A 27,865-nucleotide genomic window follows, 5' to 3' on the forward strand; every position below is an offset into this window, starting at 1 on the left:
ATATTTTGCTTACAAAAATAATTTTTAATATATTTTTTATAGAAAAGGTATCAATGTTATCAAATACTCCAAGGTGATAAATATAGAATAAATAAGAAATGTAACACTACATACTGAAGCTCATGTTCAATACCTTTTTGCTGTAACCTTGACGTTTCTGTCTAGCTCCAACAGAATAAAGTGCAGGAATAAGGTCCACAGGACAATCAGCAAAATATTCGCAACATGTAACAGGGGACTCATGTATACTCAAAGGGTAGGGATTTTCAAATATAGGATATCTTTAACAACAGGAAAAAGAAAAGTATTTATTAATTTAATGAATTATACCATATGATTAATACAATAAAAACTTTTAAAAATGTACATACTATCAGAGATTAAATTGATTTAACTTTTGTAAATATATTTAAAAACGGAAGTCTTTTATAATGAAAGTTGCTCAATTAGAATAGTAAACAAAGACTAGTTGCAACTACATACCATATGCCATACACTACACTAAGTGCTTTAAATATCTATATCTCATTTACTTCTCGCAACAGACTTATGATGTAGGTATTTTACTGAAGAACAAAGGCTTACAGAGAATAATGTGTCAAAGGCATGCCTGCTAGCAAACGGTGGAATAACACATACCTCATCCTTATGTTAGCAGAGCTAACAAATTTTCAATTCTTTTTCTCTCCATAAATATGATACCTAATCCAATATTCAATTCATAGTATTTTCTTGTCTTGTTAATAATCTATATTAAAATTCTACCTTAAATGTTTTCTAGATATGAAGTTATTTTATTAAATAAAGCAAAATATGCTTTTAAAAATCATGAAGATAAGTAGAATCCTATCCAAATATAAAATGATGTTTCTTTTCTCATTTTAAAGTCCTTAGAATGAGAATAGTCTGGAAAACCAGCAACTGGCTAAAAAATTTAAAAAGGGCAAAGTGGCTAATTTGCAAAAATTAGATCAGTCTACTACTGACAATTTTTTAAAACAGAAGAGAGAAATTTCCAAAAAGTCCTTTATAGACTGCAAAATGAACCCAACTATCACCACTCCCACCTCCAGGACCAAACACAAACAACATGCATTCATAAAATGACAAAATGGCAAGCAACTTTCTTCTCTTTATAACACAGATTATTTCCTTAGTTCAGTGATTCCATTATTACCATACATTTAACTGATACTTTTGCTAAATAAAATGCCTAGTCACAGGTTACTTGCATAGTATTTTCTTTGACTTAAATGTATCTCAGTACAGACCACATGTGAAAAGTCTCAATTATTTGAAAAACTTGCCTAAGGGAAAAAAATAAAAGAAAATCATATTAAGAATAAGTTATTCTAGGACTATCATATAGAAATAATATTTTCAAATTATCTTGTTATTTTGAAAAGACCCCTCACAATTGATTAGTACAAGTAGCAGGTGCAAAACTAAAGTAAATTTAGAATTGCCTAAACATCAGGTAAATGATACTGTTCACCTACTTCAGGGTCGCCCAACCTCAGTACTATTCACATTTTGGACCAGATAATGTTTTGCTGTGGGGAACTGTCCTTTGCACTGTGGATATTTTGCAGCATCTCTGTCTTCTACCCACTAGATGCCAGCAGCAACACCCTCAAACACACTGAAAAGGTTTCCACAGACATCACCATATATTCTCTGGGCGGGAGGAGGGTGAGGCCGGGGGCGGGGGATGCAAATATCACCCTTGATTGAGAAACACTGAAATACTGAATGGGTAAACTCAATTAAAACCATACTTAATGATTATTTATTAAAACCATACTTAATGATTATTTCTCCAAAGATAAAAAAATATATAATGTGCTTCCATTCAAATAATTTATAAGTAAACATTATCATTTATGATCCAAAAAGCAGAATATGGCAAATACCATGAAAAGTTACAAAGAACCTATGGTGGGAAGTTACAGACCAGATATAATACATCTGGTAAACAGAGCATAGGAAAAGCCTGAAAAAGATAAGCAGGTTGACTCTGAAAGTTATGTAGATTTTTAATGGCAGTGAAACAACTAGAGTGTTTCAGGTATTGGGAATTACACAGGAGAAGATGTGGAAATGTGATGTCTGTTGAACACATAGTTCTGTCTTCCTAAGGAATAAGACACTTGTGAGAAGACAGTGGGAGATCAGGTTGGAAAAGAAACCCTGAATTCATAATGTTTGCAGTAGCAGGTGTTTTTAAATCAAAAAACAATACTGAACCATGGTTTAAAGAGGACAGTACAAGATTGGAGCTGTGTGTAAAATCAATGTGGCAAAAGCATGCAAAAACATTGTAATTGAGAGTAAGTAGAGTGAGAGAGGTAGAAAGACTAAAATAGCTTATTTTGGACGTAAATAGCGATGGGATTAATTTCCACAGGATGATTTTGTGTGGCCCTAGGATATCTTAAGTGTCAGGTTGAATCACATGAAATTTCAGAAATACAACAAATTTTTACCTAAAAATGAAAATTTTATGAGATTCAATAAAATAGAGAAATTTGAGTAAGTAGACATGTGAGTTTGGAGCTCTCAAAAGAGGTCAAGGTTATGGATATAAATGTAGAGTTTTCAAAGAAATGAAATAGCTAATGCTATGATAAAAAGTGTCTTTTTCCAACCACATACTGATAGAATCGATCACCAAATTTTATTTCTTACCCATTTTGTGCAAGGTCTATAAGTACTAAATCCTTTTCTAGAAGAACAACTACAGCATATGGTTCTTGAAAATCTGGAATTGGACAACAATGCATGAATTATAGTTTTAAAAATGCAAGTGGATAGCAAATTAGATAAATATTTCTTGCTTGATTTTATTTAGTTTCATTCTCTTGAGTATTTAACATTCTGATCCTATGATACTTCATGCATGTTATTTAAGACTAGTAAGTTTTATGAGATAATCTATTTAACGACCCTTTCAAAATTATTTTACTTTTGTAAAAATGAGTAAGATAGAAATTTCTATGGCATTGCAAATTTCAAAGCTGGACATGGACAACAAAACTAAAATGTAAATCTGAATACACATAAGAACAAATATCATTATTTAATCTCATAGGAACCCAAAAGAGTTCTACTATAATGCTATAATATCTTTCTTGGACGTTTCATATGTGCTTGTGAACAACTGTAAAATACATTACAAATTCATTGTAAAATTCAATGAATTTCAACTGAAGTAAAAAAAAAAAGGTCCAGATTTAAACTCTTCTTGAATTATATGCGCTAGCTGTGATGGTTAATTTTATGTGTCAACTTGTCTATAATATGGTGCCCCCAGCTGTTTAGTCAAATACCAGTCTAGACATTGCTGTGAAAAAATATATATATATATATATTTATATATTTAAATGTGATTAGCATTTAAATCAGTAGATTCTGAGTCAAGCAAATTACCCTCTGAACGAGTCAGATTAAGGTCTTAAAAGCACAAATTGAGGTTTCCTGAAAAAAAGGCAGTGTGCCTCAAGATTGCAACATAGAAACCATGTCTGAAACTTCAATCTATAGATTTCAGACTCAAGACTGCAACATGAATACCTTCCTGAATATCCAGCCTGCTAGCCTGCTCTACAGGTTTCAGACTAGCCAGTCCCCACAATAGTGTGAGCCAATTTCTTAAAATCAATCAATCAATCTCTCTCCTATTAGTGTCTGCTTCTATGGAGAATCCTTACTAATGCATTACTATCTTAACAGAATTTTAAAATGTTTTTTTAATATGAATAGCGTTTTTTAATTCTCCAAAACAGATTAAGTTTATTAAACAAACTTCTGAAATAAAATTTGTAGATTATGAATGCAGCAGCTCTTCTCCAGAAGAATTAGCACAATAGGATGAGTAGTTTTATCTAAACAGCATAGGCCTTTTTTTTTTTTTTTAAATATCAGCTCTCTATAGAGAATGAGCTCTAAAGTTGCAAAGCTTACCATTTGGGTATGGTGTTTCACATAACGTTAGAAAATCCACAATTGAATAGTCCATTTCTAGCACAGCAGTGCTTTTCCCATGCATCACTGTTAAGCAAGGTCTTCTTCCTACAGTATCATATGACAAACCTCCTGATAAAATAATAAAAGGCTCCCTGGAAATAAAATACATATTAAGATTATTAATGGCATAGTAATTTTTCTTGTTACATTGTAATTTCCTTGCTACATCATAATTTTTCAATTTAGTGAAATAAGAAAATCTTAAATTCTAACATTTTTACACATCTTATAATTGAATTATCTCATGTGGAATTTTTAATGGGATTAGGTAAGAACCAAGTGAATTACTGAAAATTAACTTACAATAAAAACAAACATTGACTACATTTAACTTTTATACCTCCCTAAAACTTTATTTTATCTCCTAAGTAAAATTTTCATAAAATTCTCTGAGTTTCTGCTGATTAAAGTCTCTTAAATGTATTGCTTTGACTTCCAATCCTAACCAGGCCTTCTCAATAGAAGTTCCAACAGAGAATCTTAATGCCTTGAGGCATCCATTGCATGTAATGGATTAAATTCTCAAGAACGCATCAAGAATTGTACTCAATACAAATCACTTTTGAGAGAACTGTGAAGTCACTCAAATCATTTCCTGTATGCCTTAATTTCTTCTAGAACCTTGGCTGATGCATTCCCAAACCATAGCTCCCATACCCACATTTATCAGTTGCCAGCCTGATAATTGTGATTAGCCCAATAATTCTGTTATAACTAATTTTCCCATTCTCCTTATTAGTCATTATTAAACCTAAATTATTTCTCTAGACTCATTTTTAAAAACTATTAATATATGCTTTTTTTTTCATATATTATGGTCTGAGTGTATTTCCATGCATTTGACTTGTCTTTCCATTTATTGGTGAAGTTATTTATGGTACATTATACAGATGAATTAAATTTTCTGTATATTATTTTCTTAAGTATCTCCATTTACGATTTCTTAGTTTTTAAATGCTTAATCTAAGGCCAGTGTATCTATCTTCCTCCTCACCCATTATTCATGATGTTACTTCCTTCTTTTCCATCTATAGAATTTTTAGTCTTCACATCTTCTATAAGCCATATGTAATAATATCTAATGGTTAAAAGTGCTAGTTCTGGAACTAAATCACCTGCATTTAAATCTTAGTTCTGGTTCAATTTCTGTATGATCTTAGGCACGTGATCTTAGGCACATTGCTCACCCTATCTGTTCCTAGGTTCTACATGTATAAAATGGATATGTAGTGATAAGTATCTAATCTCAGATAATTCTTAAATTGGGCAGTGCCTGGCTCAGCACATCCTTAGTAAGTTACCTATTATTATTATATCATCAAATTGTCATTATCATCCATTGTGAAAATTTCCCTTCATGGTGTGTGGGAAAAACACCCATTAAAACCACTAAATTATATTTATTTTTATCTAAAACAAGAGTGAATCAGCTTCACTAAAATTTAATTAGACTGGTAATCATATGGGAATGTGAATTATAATATAAATATCAATGCAATATATGTATGTGCGGGTGTACATAATACTTTTATAAAACTACACTCTTACATATCCTTCCTTGCTTTATTTTTTCCATAGCAATTATCACTACACCAATTTATTTATTTTGCTGTTTTTCTCATTAAAACATATGCTTCATGAGAGCAGTGGTTGCCTGTGTTTTGTTCATTGCTGTATCCACAACAGTGCCTGCAACAGTACCTGCCATATAGTGGGTAGTAATAAAATATTGTTTCAAAGGAATGAATGAGTAGAAATGTGTGTTGCACTACTCATTTGCTACCTTACTATCGTTTATTTTTTAGCACTAATTGATTTGGGTAATGTTTCTCTAGCTAAATTGCAGTTAGGGAGCTTAAAATGCTATCCTAAATACAACCATATTCATACATTCAGTGTTTCAACCTCTCAGCATACTGTGATTATTATGACCACGCTCAGGAAAGTATATTTAATTTTCTTTCACTTTTTATCACATATAACAAATAAACAGAATACATCTCCTCTCTTGTATACCTTGAGATGCAACATACAACTGAATTAAAATAATCTAAGGACAGGGATGAAGGGATCAATGGGGAACTTATACTTGTTAAATTTTTAGAGTGCAAGACTTGAGCCAGGTATTCTAAATGTAGTATTTCAAGAATGGCTGGTATGTGTACTTTCAAATATAACCTATTTTTTAAACTGTGTTATTAATGTCAGAACAATGAAGAGAGATTATAGCATACATTACATAATAAAATGTCCACAAAGCACCCAGGGAGATCAACCTGGGTAGGTGACCAGTTTATACAATCTTCACACTATGGTAGCTAGGTAGGTTTATCCTCAGAAGGCACGTAAGTCTTTCTTCCGTGGCTTTGTAAGCTGCCTGTACTTATTTTCTAAACTTATATTTACAAAAAGAGAAACAGTTTGAAAGAAATGCCAACTGACCTGTCACCAAGGTAATTTTCTTTTTCATAATAATAAACATTTGCCAAATCTATTTTACTTGTGCTATTTTATGTGCTGTCTCTTTAAAATTGTCTGATTGCCAGGCAAGAACCATCCAAACCGTGAACCTTCATAGGTTATATGTTTTTTCATTATAATGCCTCACACTTGAAGAGTAAATATTAATAACCATCTTAAAAAAATTAGTCGTAAATCAGTGATAAAATAAAGTTCAATATTTTAGCACTACACAGCGAAAGTTATAAAAATTCAAAGTTTCTGTAAGCATTTGGAATTTTATTAAAAGTTCTAGGGATTTAACTATTTCTAGGTAACATGAATTACAAAGGTGAAGAATATTTTATTTTCTTTTAAAATAAAAAGGTAAGCCTTATGATAAGAAGGTCTAGAGATAATAGTTTTTATTCTATTACTTTAAGTAGAATTTTAGTAGAATCCCTTTTAATGATATTGGGTGTTAACCAAGACTCTTCTTACTTTGGAAGACAGCCAGGTTAGAAAGACGTCAGTTTGGAAGCCTTACAGTTTGATTAGATTTTTTAAGAAACTAGACACTTCATGGAGTATACATGCTTTCTGCCAATGATTACCTTCCCAGGTCTGCCTTAACAATAGGTTCAGCTGAAGCTATGTTTCCATACGATGCCTTCTTCACTTAAAAGTGCCACTTCTATCCAAAAAGCCATTTGTATAACTACTTTGTTAAACTCAGTTCCATAATACTATATATTCATTCACTGGAGTATTTTTGAGCACCTGTGTTCCAGGGAATAAAGCAGTGCTCCTACATCTAGTCTAGGCAGACAACACACTGTGATAGGTATTATAATACTATGAAGATCAACACAAGGCTCAGTGGTGGGCTGACTGTGAGGGCGGGGCCACAGGAGCGACAGTGAGATAGCACGATGAGGACAGACCCCAGAAGGGATGGCAATTGGGCTGGGACCTACATCAAAAAGAGCCAGCCATTCAAAGAACTAAGTTTGTGGAAGAAGGAGGTCCACTCTAGTCAGCAGGAATAGCCACCGCAAAGACCAGAGGTCAGAAACGAGCTGGGTGTACCTGAGGAACTAACAGGCCAGTGGGGCTGCAGGACAGCGAGCAAGCCAGGACATGATAATGGGTGAAAGGACTCCAAATCATGCAGACACATCCTGTTTACTCCATTAGGATCTCTAGAATCTGTCTCCTCTGATTCATCTCCACAATTACTTTTGCGTGATAGCATTCAGTTGAGTTCATTGACAGATGTACTTTCCCTCATTTTCTGTTTAGTCAGTTCCTGTTCCTCCTTCAAAACTCATTCCAATCATCATCTCCTCGCAGAAACCTTTCCCAGCCCACCCACCCTGACAGAGTTGGGGGCCCCCTCCATGTTCTTAGCTACCTTCTGCATACCTCTACTCAGCATTACCACACTTCACTGTCACTGTTTATCTGCTTTCCCTCTGCATGTTTTTAGCTCTACATCCCCAAAACTGCAGCTAGGTTCTTTGACAAGGTGTTTGCCGAAGAAATATTTAAAATACCACTAACCCTACAGCTGAGCTGATCACTGCCTCATCAGACTTAATGGATTGGAAATGCTGGAGCATGGGGCCCAGCATTTCAGATGCTTCCCACACATGGCCAGATTTGGGGAACATACCTACAGGAGGGTGAAATTTAATTGCTGTGCTATTTTAATAATTGTTCTGCATAATTAGTACCTATATTATTCAATATCTCCATGTATTCAAAAAATTGGGATTTAAGCTCTAAATAGTCAATCTCACATGGCATTGTCTACATTACTAATTGTCTGCATTACTGATTTTACCAAACCCTCAACAATTTTTTTCAAATGGAAATGTACAATTCCATTTTAGAGGGAACACTTAATAACTATATATTTGGTAAGCAGAATTGTACCTTAGCTCTTGAGAGCTACCTGGTAACTAATACCTAAACTTTACCACTCTATTCCTAGTGCTCAGCAGAAAGTCCAGAGACATATGTATTTACTGAATGAATAAATAATTATTTACCTTTTACGACCCTATATCAAATTCCTAAAATTCTTAACTCAAATTTCAAATATAAACTATCAATACCTAATTTGAAAAGTCTAATAGAAATTCACACTCTCCTATTTGGTATTAAATTATTTTTCACACAAAATAAAAATTAAAAGTTCAGATTTATTTTGCAGACTATATGTCAATTAAAATAGGCTCATATGCATAAACTGTTAGAGTAAAAACCAAACTTGTGAAGGACACTAAAATAAATTAATAATTTTTTCTACTAAGTTTTTAAATCTATCAAGTCAAAGTGAAATAATCCAAAATGAAATTTTCAAAAAACTCTTAAATAGAAGGGCTGGGAGGAAAAAAGAAATAAAATCGAAAATATCAGAAGATGAATTTGAAACACGTCTAAATACATGTTGTCTCAAACACTGCTTTCCAAACTGTGGTCAAGAAGTATTTAAAATTTTTAATTTGTTGAAAAGCTATGCTTTTGTAAAACAAACACCAACTGTGAATGTGCATGTAAATGCTGCAACAATGTCAAGTGCAATTCAAGTTTCTACATTCAGTCTTGATTTCTGTACTTATCTCAGATAATTTAGCACACAGAAACTCTTTACAGGCATAATTTGAGCAACACTAGCCTAGCACACAAGTTGAGACTTCTAATACTATTACTCGACTTATTCTATCACTGTGGGTTTGTCAGCGGAATGTGAGGATATTACAGAGGATCTCAACGCAAGCCTCATACCTCCTCAAACTCTGGATTCAATATGAAACCACATAACTCTAGCTACATACAATGGGGATACAGGCATTGGGTAAATAACACTCATTCCAAATGGGAGAAATTGGCTAAAATTAAGGGGTTACAGGCCCCATGCAAATCCAAAATCTTAAAAGGCCATCACTAAATCTTAAATTTCCAAAATGATCTCCTTTGACTTCATGTCTCACATCCAGGTCACGCTGATGCAAGAGGTGGGTTCCCATGGTCTTGACAGCTCTGCCCCATGGCTCTGCAGGGTACAGACCCCTCCTGGTTCCTTTCATGGGTTGGCATTGAGTGTCTGCAGCTTGTCCAGGCACATGGTGCAAGCTGTCAGTGGATCTAACATTCTGGGGTCTGGAGGATGGTGGCCCTCTTCTCACAGCTCTACTAGGTAGTGTTCCAGTGGGGACTCTGTGTGGGGCCTCTGATTCCACATTTCCCTTCACACTGCCCTAGCAGAGATTCTTCACAAGGCTTCCACCCCTGCAGCAAACTTTTGCCTGCACATCCAGGCATTTCCAAACACCCTCTGAAATCTAGGTGAAGCTTCTCAAACCTCAATTCTTGACTTTTGAGTATATGCAGACCCAACACCACACATAAGCTGCCAAGGCTTGGGGCTTGCACCCTCTGAAGCAATGGCCTGAGCTCTACATTGGCCCCTTTTAGCCATGGCTGGGACACAGGGCACCAAGTCCAGAGACTGCACAAAGCAGCAAGACTCTGGACCTGGCCCTCAAATGCATTTTTTCCTCCTAGGCCTCTGGGCCTGTGATGGAAGGGACTGCTGTGAAGGTTTCTGCCATGTCCCGGAGGCATTTACCCCATTGTCTTGTTGATTAACATTCAGCTCCTCGTTACTTATGCAAATTTCTGCAACACGCTTGAATTTCTTCCCAGAAAATGTGTTTTTCTTTTCTAGTGCATCATCAGGCTGCAAAGTTTCCAAACTTTTATGCTCTGCTTCCTCTTGAACACTTTGTCGCTTAGAAATTTCTTCCACCAGATACCCCAAATAATTTCTCTCAAGTTCAAAGTTCCAAAGGTTTCTAGGACAGGGGCAAAAAGCCACCAGTCTCTTTGCTAAAGCACAGTAAGGCTCACTATAGATCCAGTTTCCAACAAGTGCCTCAGCTCCATCTGAGACCACCTCAGCCTGGACTTCATTGTCTGTATCATTATCAGCGTTTTAGTCAAACCCATTCAGCAAGTCTCTAGGAAGTCCGAAACTTTCCCATATCTTTTGGTCTTCTGAGTCCTTCAAGTCTCTAGGAAGTTGCAAACTCTCCCACAATTCTGTCTTCTTCTGAGCCCTCCAAACTGTTCCAGCTTCTGTATGTTACCCAGTTCCATAGTCACTTCCACATTTTTGGATATCTTTTCAGCAGCGCCCCACTCCTGGTGTCAATTTACTGTATTAGTTAGTTCTCATGCTGCTAATAAAGACATATCTGAGACTAAGTAATTTACAAAGAAAAGAGGTTTAATTGATTCGCAGTTCAGCATGGCTGGGGAGGCCTCAGGAAACTTACCATCATGGTGGAAGGAGCAGCAAATATGTCCTTCTTCGCATGGCAGAGAGCTGAGCAAAGAGGGAGGCCTCTTATAAAACTATCAGATCTCGTGAGTACTCACTATCAAAGAATAGCATGGGGGAAACCACCCTCATGATTCAATTACCTCCCACCAGATCCCTCCCACTACACATGGGGATTAAGGGAACTACAACTCAAGACGAGATGTGGGTAAGGACACAGTCGAACTATATCAGTATTAAATTGACAAAATAAAACAAAAATCATCCTATACTGATCAGATTATTTATGAAATTGGTATATTTTATACTCACTTCTTTGAAGTATACACAGATACTACTGAAAAGCAATATGGCAATTTGTCAAAAGCCACAGAAAACCTCTTTCCTTCAAAATTTCACCACGGGAAATTCATTATAATGAAATAATTCAACAAAAGATTTTCACTACTGTATTATCTATGATATCAAAAAAGAAAGCATACTCACTCCTATATTTTTATTTACTATGTAAAAAACCTGACTATAAAAATCAATAAAGACACATAATTGATACCTGTATCTCACCAAATACATGTTATACGCCAATACGCATTTTCCCTTGTGAATCCACCAATTTGTCTTTTTTTTTTTGAGACTCACTCTGTCACTTAGGCTGGAGTGCAATGGTGCCATCTTGGCTCACTGCAACCTCTGCCTCCAGGGTTCAAGCAATTCTCCTGCCTCAGACTCCTGTGTAGCTGGGATTACAGGTACATGCCACCATGCCTGGCTAATTTCTGCATTTTTAGTAGCGATGGGGTTTTACCATACTGGCCAGGCTGGTCACGAACTCCTGACTTCGTGATCCGCCCACCTAGGTCTCCAAAAGTGCCGGGATTACAGGCATGAGGCACCATGCCTGGCCTTGTTTTTCTTTCTTTTAATGTCCCTAAATCCTGGCTTGTGTTTGAAATGATGCTAGTAAGGTATTCTCACAAATTAATCCTTCCTACAATATATCTCCTGGCCTTCCTTCTGTTATCATTCTCATCAATCGTTCTGTGGCCCCAAACTATCAAACCAAACCATCTTAGCCTCAGAGCGTATTATGCTGGCTTTCTTTTTGTATGAGTGTGCCTGTTCAGAATCTCCTAGTCCTCTTTTCTACTTGTTTATTTTAGTGTGTTTCAAGATAAAATATCAGTGTTGGGAGTTTTGACTCTAAAGGGTTCAGAGCTGGCAGGAAACCATTCTGTAGGTGCTCACAGTAGGCATATAACAGTAGGCTTCGTTATATATGTAATATCAATTTAAATTCAACAGTGATGAATTAAAAAACAAATATAAGGAAGAGCTTAAAAATAAAGGGGCAAGGATTTTAGCACTTCAAATTGAGTCATGGATAAGCCCAATCTTGGGCATATACTTACACAGCTACTAAAAGAGGTGTTCTAATGTCAAAAGGCAGAGTTATCAATCTAGTAGATGTAATTTTCTGGCCATATGGGATTATAACACAAAGCTATAATAGTCACCCTTCCCCAGAAAAGTGATTAAAAATACAGCAGTAGCAGGTCTGAAGTCACGAGAACAAAACGTAGTGTGGTAATCTCACCATGTGAGCTGGCTTGATTGCTCCTTGTATTTGACTACTTACTACAGGCAGAATTATCCACTAGTTTATTATACAGTGTACGGAGAAGACATCAGAATTGTGCTAAGCAAATGTAAGTCAAAATGTTATCTTAGCACCGAGTGTGGTGGCTCACGCCCTGTAATCCCAGCACTGTGGGAGGATGAGGCAGGCAGACTGATCATGAGGTCAGGAGATCGAGACCATCCTGGCTAACATGGTGAAACCCAGTCTCTACTAAAAATACAAAAAATTAGCTGGGCGTGGTGGGGGGCACCTGTAGTCTCAGCTATTCGGGAGGCTGAGGCAGGAAAATGGCATGAACCCAGGAGATGGAGCTTGCAGTGAGCTGAGATCGTGCCACTGCACTCCACCTTGGGCGACAGAGCGAGACTCCATCTCAAAAAAAAAAAAAAAAAAGTTATCTTAAAAACAAGAAAGTGAATGGCAATTTATCATAGTTAGGTGAGAGATTTGGGGATTAAGAATGGGAGAAAATATTCTAGTCTTGAGAGAATAAAGATTATACAGACAAATCTGGGGTGGGTTGTAGAATGACTATTTCTGAAGATAATGATAAAGTAAAACTCAATGATTTAAGGTTAAAACTTTTTGACTGACATACCAAAAGTAACATTAAAAATGGTAAGGTTAACTGATGAGGCACTTCAAATTGTAAAAGTCCATAGACTCAAAGAGATCTTCACTCATTAGATGAAATTACATACAAATATGCCTGTGGACGTTTTCTTAACAGATGTAAGACCAAGTGCCAAGATCACAAAGGGAACATGGGAGTGCAGATATTGCTTCAACATACTGATTTCATTTCCCTCAGATATGTATCAAGTAATGAGATTGCTGGATCATATGGTAATTCTATTTTTAACTTTTTGGGGAACCTCCTATGATTTTCCATAATGGCTGCACTAATTTACATTCCATCAACTGTATGTATGGGTTACCTTTTCTTCACATACTAACACTTTCATCTTTTGTCTTCTTTGATAACTGCCATTCTAACCAGAGTGAGGTGATATCTCATTGTGGTATTATTTGTATCTCCCTGATGTTTAGTGATGTCAAACATTTTTTTCATATGCCTGGTTGGTCGTTCGTATTTCTTCTTTTGAGGAATGTCTATTAAAGGTTTTCTGCCCATTTTTTAATCAGATCTTTTTTTTGTTTTTGACTATTGAACTGAGTTCCTTATATATTCTGTATATTAATCTTTAGTTGGATGTACATTTTACAAATATTTTCTCCCATTCTGTAGACGGTCTCCTCACTTGGTTGACTGTTTCCTTTGCTCTGAAGAATCTTTTTAATTGGATGTAATTCCATTTTTCTATTTTGGCTTTTGTTGCCTACACTTTTGAGGTTCTACCCAAAAAAATATTTGCCCAGTCCCATATCATGAAGCATTTCCCATGTATTCTTCCAGTAGTTTCATACTTTCAGGTCTCTCATTTAAGTCTTTAATACATTTTTTAGCAGATTTTTGTATATAGTGAAAGATAGGGGTGTGGTTTTAGTCTTATGCATGTGGATATCCTATTTTCCCAGCAACATTTATTGAAAAGAATGTCCTTCCAAATTTTGTTCTTCTTATCTTTGTTGGAAATCAGTTGGCTATAGATACACAGATTTATTTCTGGGCTCTCTATTCCACTCCATTGGTCTATACATCTCTTTTTATGCCAATATCATGCTGTTTTGATTACTACAGTTTTGTAGTATATTTTGAAGTCTGGTAATGTGATGTCTTCAGCATTGGGTTTTGTGTTTACTTGTTTGGATAAATACTACTTTCACTATTTAAATTTTTTTGTGGTTTCATATACATTTTAGAAACTTTTCTGTTTTTGCCAACAATGTCATTGGTTTTTGATAGGAAATACATGGAATCTGTAGCTCACTTTGGGTAGTATGAACATTTTAACAATATTAATTCTTCCAATCCATGAAAAAGAGGTGCACTTCTATTTGTGCTCTTCAATTTCTTTCCTCAATGTTTTATAGTTTTCAGTGCAGAGATCTTTTACTTCCCTTGTTAAATTTAATCCTAGCTATCTTTTTTTTTCAGTAGCTATTGTAAATGAGATTGTTTTCTTGACTTCTTTTTCAGTTACTTCACTATTAGCATATAGAAATGTTACTATTGTACGTTTTCTATCCTGCAACTTTACTAAATTCATTTATTACTTTTAAGTTTTTCAGTTGAGTCTTTAGGATTTTCTATACATATAAAATGTCATTCCGTTTGCAGAGAGGGATAATTTGACTGTCTCCTTTCCAATCTGGATGTGTTTGTCTTGCTTAATTGCTCTGGCTAAGACTTCCAGTACTATGTTGGATAGAACTGGTGAAAGTGCACAAGAAATTCCCAAGGATGAATCCCACTTGATTGCAGTACATGATCTTTTTTTTTTTTTTTTTTTTTTTTTTTTTTTGAGACGGAGTCTCGCTCTGTCGCCCAGGCTGGAGTGCACTGGCCGGATCTCAGCTCACTGCAAGCTCCGCCTCCCGGGTTCCCGCCATTCTCCCGCCTCAGCCTCCCAAGTAGCTGGGACTACAGGCGCCCGCCATCTCGCCCGGCTAATTTTTTGTATTTTTTTAGTAGAGACGGGGTTTCACCGTGTTAGCCAGGATGGTCTCGATCTCCTGACCTCGTGATCCGCCCGTCTCGGCCTCCCAAAGTGCTGGGATTACAGGCTTGAGCCACCGCGCCCGGCCATGATCTTTTTAATGTACTGTTTAATTCAGTTTGCTAGTACTTTGTTAAAAACTTTTGCATCTATGTTCATGAGAGAAGGTACTGTTAATAGTTTTCTTTTCTTGTTGTATGTTACTGGGTTTTGGTATCAGGATGATGCTGGCCTCACAGAATGAGTTGGGGTGAATTCTCTCCAATTTTTTAGAATAGTTTCAGGAATTATTATTGGTATGGGAATAATGCTGGTTTCATATAATGAGTTTGGAAGAATTCCCGTCTCTTCAAGTTTTTGAAACAGTTTGAGGTGGACTAATATTCTTCTTTGTATGTTTAGTAAAACTCAGCACTGAAACTGTCCGGGTCCGGGCTTTTCTTTACTGTTAGACTACTTTTATTACTGATTCAATTCCCTCATTATTGGTCTGTTGAAATTTTCCATTTCTTCCTAAGTCAATCTTGGTAGGCTCTATGTGCCCAGAACTTTATATACTTTTGTTTAGATTACTCAATTTGTTGGCATATAATTTATTCATCATAGTCTCTTGTGATCGTTTCTATTGCACTGGTTGTAATACTTCCTTTTTCATCTCTGAATTTATTAATTTGAGTAATCTCTCTTTTTTCTTATTCTTACTAAAGGTTTGATCTTGTTTAGCTTTTCAAAAAACAAACTGTTTCATTGACATTTGGTATTTTTATTTAGTCTCTATTTTGTACAAACTGTTTCATTGCTACTTTGTATTTTTATTTAGTCTATTTTGTACTGGTTGTAATGTTTCCTTTTTCATCTCTGAATTTATTAATTTGAGTCATCTCTCTTTTCTTAATCTTACTAAAGGCTTGATTTTGCTTAACTTTTCAAAAAAACTGTGTTTCATTGACATTTGGTATTTTTATTTAGTCTCTATTTTGTACAAACTGTTTCATTGCTACTTTGTATTTTTATTTAGTCTATTTTGTACTGGTTGTAATGTTTCCTTTTTCATCTCTGAATTTATTAATTTGAGTCATCTCTCTTTTCTTAATCTTACTAAAGGCTTGATTTTGCTTAACTTTTCAAAAAAACTGTGTTTCATTGACATTTGGTATTTTTATTTAGTCTCTATTTTGTACAAACTGTTTCATTGCTACTTTGTAGTTTTATTTAGTCTCTATTTTGTATATTTCTGCTCTGATCATTATTATTTCTTTCTTCCTACCAATTTTGGGTTTGTTCACTTTTTTCTTGTTCCTTGAGGTGCAATGTTAGGTTGTCTATTTGAGATTATTCTACTTTTCTGATATTTATTGCCATAAATTTTCCTCTTAGGACTGCTTTTGCTGTATTCCACAGGCCTCAGTATATTGTTTTCCCATTTTGTCTCAAGAATCATTTACTTTCCATTTTCAACATCTTTATTGACTCATTGGCTATTCAGATCACAATGTGTAATGTCCATGTATTTTTATAGTTTCCAAAGTTTCTCTTGTTATTCATTTCTAGTTTTATACCACTGTGGCCAAAAAAGCCATGATCTTTATCTTCTCACATGTGTTAATACTTGCTCTTGGCCTAATATATCATCTCTCCTCAAGAATGTTCCATGCATAGTTGAGAAGAATGTGCATTCTGCAGCTATTGGATGGAATATTCTGTAAATGTAAGTTAGATCCACTTGGTCTACACTGCAATTTAAATCCATTGTTTCTTTGTTGAATTTCTCCCTGGATGACGTGTCTATTGCAGAAAGTAGGGTGTTGAATTCCTCTACTACTTATGTATTGCAGTTTATCTCTCCTTTTAGATGTAGTAATAATTTGTGTGCTCTAGTGTTCAATGCATATATATTTATAATACTTATGCTAAATTGATGCCTTCATTGTTACATGATGACTTTTTTGGGTCATTTTTTACAGTTTTTGATTTAACGTCTATTTTATCTGATATTTTATAAACCTGATCATTTTTGGTTTCTGTTTGCATGAAATATCTTTTTCCATACTTTCACTTTCAGTCTGTGTGTATCTGTACAACTGACGTGAGTCTATAGTAGGTAGTATACGGGGTTTTTTTTTGTTTTTTTTTTTGTTTTTTTCATTTACACTGTCTCTTTTACAATTGGGAAATTTAATCCATTTATATTCAAGGTAATTACTGACAGGTAAAACTTACTCTTGCCATTTCGTTAACCACTTTCTTGTTTTTCTTAATTCCTTATTACATTCTTCCTTTCTTGTTGTTTGGCTTTGTGGTTTGGTGGTTTTTCTATGGTACTAAGCTTTGATTCCTTTCTTGTTTGTGCATGTGTTGTGATTTCTTTCTTGATGGTTATCATGAGTGTAACACAAATAATCACGTGGTTGTAACAGAGTATTTTATGCTGATAACAACTTAATTTTAGCTGCATAATAATATTCTAGACTTTTACCCTTCTCTCAACATTTCTCAACCCTTCTCTCAATAAAAATAACATTTTTGTTATATATATATATATATATATACACATACACATATATATATCCTTATTTATTGCATGCTCCTTAACAACTACTTGTGGCTGTAGTTATTATTGACTGTTTTGACTTTTAACCTTCATAGGTGAGGTATGAAAGATTTACATAGCATCATCATAGTATGGGAGTATTACAAGTTTGCTTACACATTTATTTCTACCTGTGAGTTTTATAATTTCTCATGTTTTCATGACAGTAATTACCTGCCTTTCACTTCTTGTTATAGTACTCAGCATAATCATTTCTTGTTAAGCCTATCTAGTGGTGATGAATTATCTCAGTTTTTGCTTGTCTGGGGAAAAGTTTATTTCACATTCATTTCTGAAGGATAGTTTTGCTGGGTATAGTATTCTCAGCTGACAGGTTTTTTTCTGCTCTTTCAGCATTTTGAATATATCATCCATTCTCTACTGACCTGCAAGGTTTCTGCTGAGAAATTGGCTGATAATCTAACAAAGATGCCCTTACATGTGACAAGATACTTTTCTCTTTCTGCTTTTAGAATTCTCTTTGACTTTTGACAGTTTGATTATAATGTGTCTTGGAGAGGACCTTTTGAATTTAATCTACTTGAAACTCCTAAGCTTCCTGGATCTGAATATACATCTCTCTCCCAATTTGAGCAGTTTTCAGCTACTGTATAATTAAATATGTTTTCTGTGCCTTTCCTCCATCTGTTCTCTCCTTCTATAAATATTACGTGAATATTTGTATATTTAAATGCAACTCTTCAGTTCCATGGGTTTGCTTCATTCTTTTTATTCTTATTTTTTTTCCACCCTCTGGCTGGATTATTTCAAAAGACCTATCTTCAAATTCAGAAAGTCTTTCTTTTGCTTGATGTAGTCTGTTGCTGAAATTCTCAATTGTATTTTTCATTTAAGTTCTTCAGTTCCAAGATTTCTGTTTGCACTTTTCAAAAATGCTAACTACGCTGAATTTCTTATTTTTTTCTCATTTTGTTGAATTGTTTATCTGTATTCTCTTGTATCTTGCTGAGCTTTGTTTTTAAGAAACCATTATTGGCCGGGCGCGGTGGCTCAAGCCTGTAATCCCAGCACTTTGGGAGGCCGAGACGGGCGGATCACGAGGTCAGGAGATCGAGACCATCCTGGCAAACACTGTGAAACCCCGTCTCTACTAAAAAATACAAAAAACTAGCCGGGCGAGGTGGCGGGCGTCTGTAGTCCCAGCTACTCGGGAGGCTGAGGCAGGAGAATGGCGTGAACCCGGGAGGCGGAGCTTGCAGTGAGCTGAGATCCGGCCACTGCACTCCAGCCCCGGCGACAGAGCAAGACTCCGTCTCAAAAAAAAAAAAAAAAAAAAAGAAACCATTATTTTGAATTTATTTATGGGCATATGGTAAATTTCCTCTTCTTTGGATTCTGTTACTGAAGAATTATTGTGTTCCTCTGGGGATGTCATGCATCCTTGCTTTTTCATATTTGTGTTCCTACACTGAATCTACACATTTGGTTGAACAGTCACTTATTCCAGTTTTAGGGAGTAGCTCTTTGGGGAAAGATTTATTCCTGTATATGGGTCTTATGTTAGTTGGGTAGGGTGTGTTGGCTTTGGTTCTGGGTGGAGGCACCATGTAGTCTCCCTGCAATTTCTTCAGCTGTAAACCATCTCAGCAATGTCTGTGAGTGCCTCAGTGACTTAGGCTATAGACGTCTGTGGCAAGAGTGGTACAGCTTAGCTAGGTTTGGGCTTGATCGGCTGATTTTCAGGTTGACTCGGGGGGTGAACCTACTAAAGGCAGGTTTGCTGAGCTTTTTTTTTTTCCTACTGAAGGCACAGGTTCATGCCAGTTCAACTGATTCAGGTGCTGATCTGCCAGGTGAGGGTCTGCTGGGCTGTTTTTCCTGCAAGGAGCAAGGACATGTAGTACTGTAGCCAGCCCAGGGCTGTCTCCCTCATTGTACAGGACCATCTGTTTTTTGGGGGCAGTATGCTGCATGGGTGTGGGCACCAGAGCCACAACTGTTCCTCGCCACAGGCTCTGAGCAACTGGGATCATGGCATTGTAGTCACTCATGTGAGCACAGTAGAATGACAGTGGAGTCTCAAGAGTGGACAAATGAAGTGGTTACTGGTCCCTGAGCAGAACACTCAAGCACTGGCTCCAATTTCAAAATGGCACCATACTATAGCAGCTTGGGTTATGGGGTGGTGAGGATACACACATTGTTTATTATCTGGAGTAGTGCAGCTTCATGGAATTTACCTGAAGCTCTACAAACCGGGCTCCGGGCCTATGAGTACTGTAGAATTCTATCAGAGAAGGACTGCATGTGCCTGCAGTGGTAATGGGGACTGTTGCAGGCCTATGGCTTACGTTTTCTCCACAAGGGGAAGTGCCTCCTGGCTCAAAGTGGGAGACAGGGCAGCAGAGTCAGGGTGTTTTGCTCCCCCTCTATGCTGTCATCCTGGGTTGCCATACTCCACGGGGAACTGGCCACTCCCTTTCTGTATTCCATCACTTTTCTTCAGAGGCTCTAGTCTGTTCTTTTTGGTCCTTTTGTGTGTGTGTGTGTGTCGGGGGGACGGTGATGAACACCAGGCACCTCTAGTCAGCTGTCTTGCTCAAGGATCCAATATTCGCTTTTAGGTTCCATAATAAAGAGATGCTTTTCCCAAAGCTGGTAATTATTTGAATGGTGATCATTTCTGAAGAAAACTAACTCTTCTAATGCTTTGTAGCTCAAAACTCTAGAGTTCATCTGAATACCTATTTGAATCCATCCAAAGTTGTTTCTTGTTGAAAATCTGGCCCCACTGACACCTTCTTGTATAGTCTACTAGTGAAAAGAAAAGTGTAAAAGTAGAAATGAAAAGAAACTAGAGTTTATCAAATACCTATAATGTGCCAGATACATATTATTTCATTTAGTCCTTCATGAATAATTTCATAAAGTGGTAATTACTGTCTCTGTTTTACTAAGGTAAGGAAAAAAGGTCAGTGAGGTTAGGTAAGTTACCAAAGATAATACAGTTAGTAAGTGGCAAAACTGGGATTTGGACCCAAGTCTAATAATCCAAATCGTCAATTATTTCTACTAAATCAGGGACTTTCAAATATTTTAATCATGACCCATAGGAAGAAGTGCATTTTACTTCATGATTCAGTATACAGACAAATATATGCCACTGAATAAAAGTTTCACGAATCAATACTTACCCTTAAAATATGCAGTGCTATTTCCTATTCTAGTTTATAATTTAGAAATTGATGGTCACAACTAGCAAAATTATTTTCACCACCCACTAAGGAACCATCATATTTGATATCTAAATTTTTTTTTTTGACATCAAAAAGTACTAAAATTTTTTTTAAATCACAGCCTTTCTCTCTCAGATAAATACGATTCTCAATTTAGGAAGGAATACTAGATTCTTCAGTTATAAAATTTGGTTAACCTTGCCACTTGTACACTTGCTTTGTGAAAGCACGATAAGTGAACAACTGCATTTTAGGTGTTTGTCAGAGGTAATCAAACATCTGAAACAACCAGTATGTGTGAGACATATACTAGTGATGTGTGTGAGACATATACTAGTGATGTATGTGAGACAACTGGTATAAAGAGCATGTTACAAGTGCTTTATATATTTATCTAATTTTTGTAACAATTCAATGATGTAGACAATATTATTATTATTCCCATTTTACAGATAAAGCAACAAGCAGAGAAGGCCTATTTGGTTTGCCTTAGATTACACAATGAGTAAACACCTGAGGTGGGATTCAGACCCAGGTAGTCTGACATCAGAGTTCACACAACACTGTGCTAACTGCCATTCACCATGGGACTTCATACCTGATTCACATTAGTTTCTCAAAGAAACAACTTCAATGGAATTGACTTAACATTTAACTTCCGACTTCTTATTAAGAAAGAACTGGTTCCATGTCTATTAAAATACTTTATTTCCCTATGCAAGAGAACATCTGGTTTCTCCAGATCTAAGTTTTATTTGCTTTATTTCATCAGAAAATAAAAGCTATGTAACCTCAATTTCATTTTTTTTTTGTCAGAATTCGCCTTTGCCTCAGAGTTAAACTAAGCATTTTTAACAGTTAGCTCTTTATTACTATCTTTTCAATATACCCGCCTATCTTCTTCACATTCAGCACCACCATGCTTTCACTGAGGTGAATGTTTAATAGGGGTGACATACACTCAATAAATAATTTCATTACTAATGACATGTATAGGTTGTAGAAAGAAAAAGTACTACATGCTTTGAGATATTATTGGAGGACATAATCTGGCCAATGAGGCTAGAGTATCTTTAAGGTTGCATAGTTTTGCTGAGCCACAAAGGATGATAGGGAATCCACCTCAAATTATTTCTTGGTAAAGAGAAGAAAACGTAGAAGACCCTGAGAATAAAAGGATGGCTTTTTATACAATTTGGTAACTTGCCAACAGGAACTGTACAATACATTCTGTTGGCATCTGCTTATGATACCTGATAGGAACAGGAAAAAGATGAGCGCTGCCCAGCTTAACGAATAGAGGCTGATTCTGCTCTAGGTGGGAATGGGTAGTACAGTTCTTTCGGTTGCATATTGTAACACAGAAAGCTATTTCAAGGAAAGAGGCCAGGGACTGAGAGAAAAGAAAAATATGTTTAATTTACTGAATTTATCATCTTAGGTGACAAAAGAAATTGGGAAAGTAGAGAACACTGTAACAAAATGGTGATCCTACTGATCCACTTTAACAGTACAACAATATCATTCAACGACAAAGGATACCTTCTGAGGAATACATCATTGGACAATTTTGTCATTGTATGAACATCATAGAGTGTAACTTACACAAATCTCGATGATATACTACATATCTAGGCTATATTGTATAGCCTATTACTCCTAGGTTACAAACCTATATAGCATATTACTGTACTCAGTATTGTAGGCAACTGTAACACAATGATATTTGTGTATATAAACACAGAAAAGGTACAGTAAAATACAGTATCATAATTTATTGGGACCGTCATTGTATATATTGTCTACCATTGATCATGACACTGTTAGGCAGTGGATGACTGTATTTACAAATGCTTTCAAAAGAGCAGAACACTTTTAAATTTTCATTTCTAATTCTATGAAAGAAAAAGTATTACTGCCATCTTGAAGAAACCTGAACTCATAAATATTAACATTTTTTGGGAGTAAATACTGGAACAGGTGAAACACAGAGGAAAAAATCTTCCCTGAACTGTCGCCTTTGTTGCCAGTCAATATTTGTTAAAATAGCTAGATAAGAATAGAACTTAGTCACTATTAATTTAAATATTTAGCCAATTCATTTCATTTGGTATTATAATCATAGATTTTTTTTTTCTGGTTTTCTTCCTGTTTTTCTTTCTTTGTTACCATGCTTTTCTTATTTTAATTCCTTTGCCATAGGATAAATGACAAATAAAAATCAATTGGTGGCAGGGGATTTCCTAAAAAAATGGTTTCTCAATCATTTATAGAGTTTATTACATACCAGGAACTGCTTGAAATGTTTTATATACATTATCATCTCAATTAATCACAACTAATGTCTGATCTTTTATCCATCTATGTCATAAGTGAGGAAAATGAACCACAAAGAAGTAAGATAACTGCTACAGGTCACACAATGAAGGATGCAACAGTCAAACAGATGCTACACCTCTTGGAGTTCATCTAATCTATTGTTGGAATATAGTATATCTGTTAGATCTCAACAAAGGCTAACAAGAATGAAGGAAAAGATAACAACATTCTTATATATATATTTTAGCCTGGTACCTTTACTCAAATGAGTTTAATTGAAATAGAAGGGGAGATTAAAAAGTGAGTGGGCCAGTTGTAATAACTGGTGGTTATAAACTGGCATACAAAAAATAAACCAGTGTTTCTAAATGTTAGAGTGCATCAGAATTTCCTGTAGGTCTAGTTAAAACACAGATTGCTGGGTCTCGACCCCAGAGTTTCTGATTCAGTAGGTCTACGGTGGAATCTGAGAATTTGCATTTCCAACAGGTTCTCAGCTAATGCTGTTGGCCAAGGGACCACAATTTGAGAACCTCTGCATTATACTATATATATATATATATTCACTGTCCAACACAGCTGTAGCAAATAAAAGCCATAGTAAATAAAACCACATACTTTTCCTGGGGAGCTAGAACACAAATAAAAGGCTTTCTTTTGGAAGTTAAAGAGATGTGGAATTTTCACAGACATTTTACGTTTTTTTCTTTATTATATTTTTTAATCTAACATTTGACACATACAAAAATATATGTAAAATATATAAATGTTTAAGCAATCTAATTTCCATACCTAATTCATATAGTGACAATATCTTCAAATACAACCAACAAACTCTCAATATTAAACAGTAATTATTTTCATAATTGGCAGCTACTCTTATATGAGATTTCATTTCTGAAGAATACATATAACTTTCATATCATAAACAGTAAAAATAGTTCAATTTTAAATCTTTTTTTCTTCAATGATTATTCCACAATGACCACTAGTGAATAAACACTATTGCTACTGAAGACTGATCTAGAGAAGGTATGAAGTTTAACAGGAAAAATAATTCAAACTTTCCAAGATAATGTGTAAAACTACTAAAGACAAGAGCATAAGAAGTATTTTATCCTAAATTTACCAACTTTACTTCTTTTGTTAAATTAAAAAAAGCATAAAATTTAAGAATGGTGGAGACCATGCTAAAATAGGCCTTCAAAATTAATAATAAAATAGCCTTCCATGCTATTTGAGGAATTATATACAATGAACATTGGCAATGAAGTAAAATCTTACCCAGATCTAGTCGTTTTGAATTCCACCTTGAGGATAGGTTTGCATGGTTCTGGCTTCTTCCCATCCTTTAACTGTTTTCCTAAAATATATTTTCCTGCATTAAATTCTAAAATTCTAATTTACTCTACATTCTTATATTGATAGTTTATAAAATGAAAGTGAAATATAAAGAAATCCACCATGAAACACTTTAAAGTGATTTTGAAAGAGGCATTTAATACACGATAAGATATTTTTTAAATGATCAAGCAGTTACTCTTTGAAATTCGATGCTAAAAAGCAAATATAATTAATAACTTAGTAAGAACATTTATGTGACAAAATTCTAGCAGAAGAAATTGATAGTTTTTCCAATGTTCTTAATTGCAGATAAGCAAAATAAAATTTCAACTTGCTAAATGAATTCATTTTAAAATAGCAAGATTTGAGAAAAACAAATCTACATCACATTTTCACCCCAGTATGACAGGCTGCAATATTAAGCCCTATGCTAATAAAATCATTTATATTTATTCTCCTTAAGTAAATACATCCACTGTAATATCCAAAAGACTGCTAAAATACACCAACCTCTATAAAATGTTAGAGACTCATTTTGTCAAAGAATTCTAATTATTTTTTAAAATGTTGATTTCAGTTATCTATGTCTACATATTCACTGCAGAAACTATAGAAAACTAAAAAAAAAAAAAAGAAAGAAAATACAACATTTATTTCCCATATTTCAGAGATTAACCACTGTCGTGGAGTTCATTTAATCTATTGTTGGAATACAGTGTATCTGCTAGAGCTCAACAAAGGCTAACAAGAATGAAGGAAAAGATAACAACATTCTTATATATATATTTTAGCCTGGTACCTTTACTCAAATGAGTTTAATTGAAATAGAAGTGGAGATTAAAAAGTGAGTGGGCCAGTTGTAACAACCAGTGGTTATAAACTGGCATACAAAAAATACTCTAAATATTAGAGTGCATCAGAATTTCTGTCCACATTATTATATTTCTTTTGACAAATCACCTAACTTGTGAATGGTCTGAGGAATTCCTGGGACTCACCCCTAACCCAACACCTCTTATCCTCTTTCACAGCTTTATTTTTTCTCCATAGCACTTGTCACATTCTAGTATTCTTTATATTTAACTTCTTTGTTTACTGTTTGCCTAACTGGCATGTATGTAAATTCTAGGCAAGTACATTTTTTTTTTCTTTTTTTCAAGACAGGGTCTCATTCCTGCAGCCCAGGTTGGAGTACAGTGGCATGATCATGGCTTCCCACAGCCTCAACCTCCTGGGCTTAAGTGAGCCTCCCATTAAAGCCTCTCAAGTAAGTGGACCACAGGTGCATACCACCATGTCTGGATACATTGTTTTAAATTTTTTGTAGAGATGACAGATGGGGTTTTACCATGTTACCCAGGCGGGTCTCAAACTCTGGGCTCAAGGGATCTGCCTGCCTCCATCTCCTGAAGTGCTGGGATTACAGGCATGAGTCACTGCACCCCGCCAGGAAAGCAAACTTTTTTAGTGTATTTGTTTTCTGTTGTGGTATCCCGGTGACAAACATTGTTTGGCATATAGTATATCTGGGTAAAGTTTTATTCCAGAGAGGTTGTGCCAATTTACAGTTCTATCAGCAGCGTAAGACACGTATTCTGCCATACCTTCCCGTAGCAATTTTTTTTCTTTTTGCCGATTGTTAAGTAAAAAAGGTAACTTATTTTAATCTGATTTGTTTGGATCCCTAACTGGTCATGTATAGTTCTTTTAAAAAATAGCTTGCTGTCCTTTATCAATGCTTCTATGTCATCTTCCTTGTATTAGAAAATAAATTTTATATTTCAGGCTTATTAACATTCTGTCAATCATGTATGTTGCAAATATTTTCCCTAGTGAATTCTTACAAATTAAAAAAAATTGTACAGAAGTACACATCTAAATAATCAAGTTTATTAGCCTCAATAAGTTCCAATTTAAGAAAATATGAAATCCTAAAATATCTATTCTTCCAAAATTAATTTATAAATTTAATGTAATTAGAGTTTCAACAGCTTTTCTTGAATTTGGACAAAATGATCTTAAAGTACATCTGGTAGACTAAATGCCTATGAACGGCTGAGGAAACTACCAAAAAGATTGACTTCCAAGATGATACAGTGAATATTACAGGTAGGGAGACAGGCATGAGCGGGGCAGGAGAGGGCTTTAGAAATGTTGGGTGATGGTTCGACAGTGGTTTGACAATTATTACACTGCCTCACTAAAAGTGATAAATTGGCAGCTGGTGCCAGGGAGAATCCATTTCCTGATGGTCCACACCTGCTGCACTGAAGTGTTAACTGAATGTAAGCGCCAGGGAGAGGCAACTTCCCAGGCACGGGTGGTAAGTAACAACATGGTGGAGTATGACCTTCCGTGGCGGGGGGGGGGGCACTCCACTGGAAAACGGAGAAAAGCCTCAGATAGACAAGTGTACAAATTCCTAAACACACTGCAGGTGTTCACCTCCCAAGGGTAAGGAGGGCACCACACATACGGGCAGCCCACCCTAAGGGAAGAATCGTGGGAAAGGGGCATGCCTATGAAGTCCTAGGGTCAGAGTTAAACACTGCACTCGTTCTCCAAGTTGCCCAACTGGGTCTCTTTCAAGTACTTCTTCCCTGTTCTAAAGCCTTTCTAATAAACTTCCACTCCTGCTCTGAAACTTGCCTTGGTCTCTTTTTCTGTTTTGCCCCTCAGTTGAATTCTTTCTTCTGAAGAGGCAAGAATTAAGGTTACTGCAGAGCCATACGGATACACTACTGGCAACTCAGATATATGCCACCAATAACAGGAGGACCTCAGTGAACTTGCTCTCCCACAAAAATGAAAGTACTAGTAAAACAACTAAAGTTAACCATTTCAGAACTCTGGAGAATGACCAAGCCGCTAACAAGATGAAAAATCATCTACCCAATAGAAACTACTGAACTTCAGTAACATGAGGGGTCCGGGGACAGGGAACTGTGATATTTTTAAGGAAGGTCTATTTCTATCCCCTGGCTACCTAGCTCAGTGGTAGGCTAGCCATGAAAATGCAGTAGTATTAGCCTGAAGTTTTCTTGGAGCTCTGTTAAAAACATTTTTGCTACAGCACAGTCGACATTTTGTGTGAACTTGCAGCTCTCTGGAAAACACTATTCCCAAAGTGCTGTGACACCTCAAATATGGGAGACAAAAGTCCCTACCTCCAGGGCATTCCAGAATGACAGTAATCTGTTGGAAGTATTACAGCTATCTAAGGCTGTAGTTTCAGTTGAGGCAAATGGAACTCAGGCAGAAATTTAAAAGAAAAGCTCAGAAAACTAGACACACTCCTAGGGGTCTAAAATGCTGCCTGCCCAGGAAAGAGTGAGGAAC

General features: G+C 35.7%; 1 protein-coding gene across 4 annotated transcripts in view; it reads right to left on the reverse strand.

The window, feature by feature from the left end:
• The window catches only part of STXBP5 (syntaxin binding protein 5), a 207,442-nt gene that overhangs the window by 76,744 nt on the left and 102,833 nt on the right, over window positions 1-27,865 (reverse strand). For all 4 annotated transcript variants that reach the window (XR_004442912.1, XM_033235135.1, XM_033235134.1 and 1 more), the window contains exons 9-12: window positions 24,467-24,545; window positions 3,964-4,118; window positions 2,689-2,761; window positions 134-281 (exon numbers count right to left, since the gene is read on the reverse strand). Coding sequence is in view for 3 of the 4 variants with exons in the window: in XM_033235135.1 (XP_033091026.1) it covers window positions 134-281; window positions 2,689-2,761; window positions 3,964-4,118; window positions 24,467-24,545 (455 nt within the window). In the remaining variant the exon portion in view is untranslated. The remainder of the gene's footprint in view (window positions 1-133; window positions 282-2,688; window positions 2,762-3,963; window positions 4,119-24,466; window positions 24,546-27,865) is intronic.

Source organism: Trachypithecus francoisi, unplaced genomic scaffold (genome assembly GCF_009764315.1).
Source record: "Trachypithecus francoisi isolate TF-2019V2 unplaced genomic scaffold, Tfra_2.0 Lachesis_group15, whole genome shotgun sequence".
Taxonomy (NCBI): Eukaryota; Metazoa; Chordata; class Mammalia; order Primates; family Cercopithecidae; genus Trachypithecus; species Trachypithecus francoisi.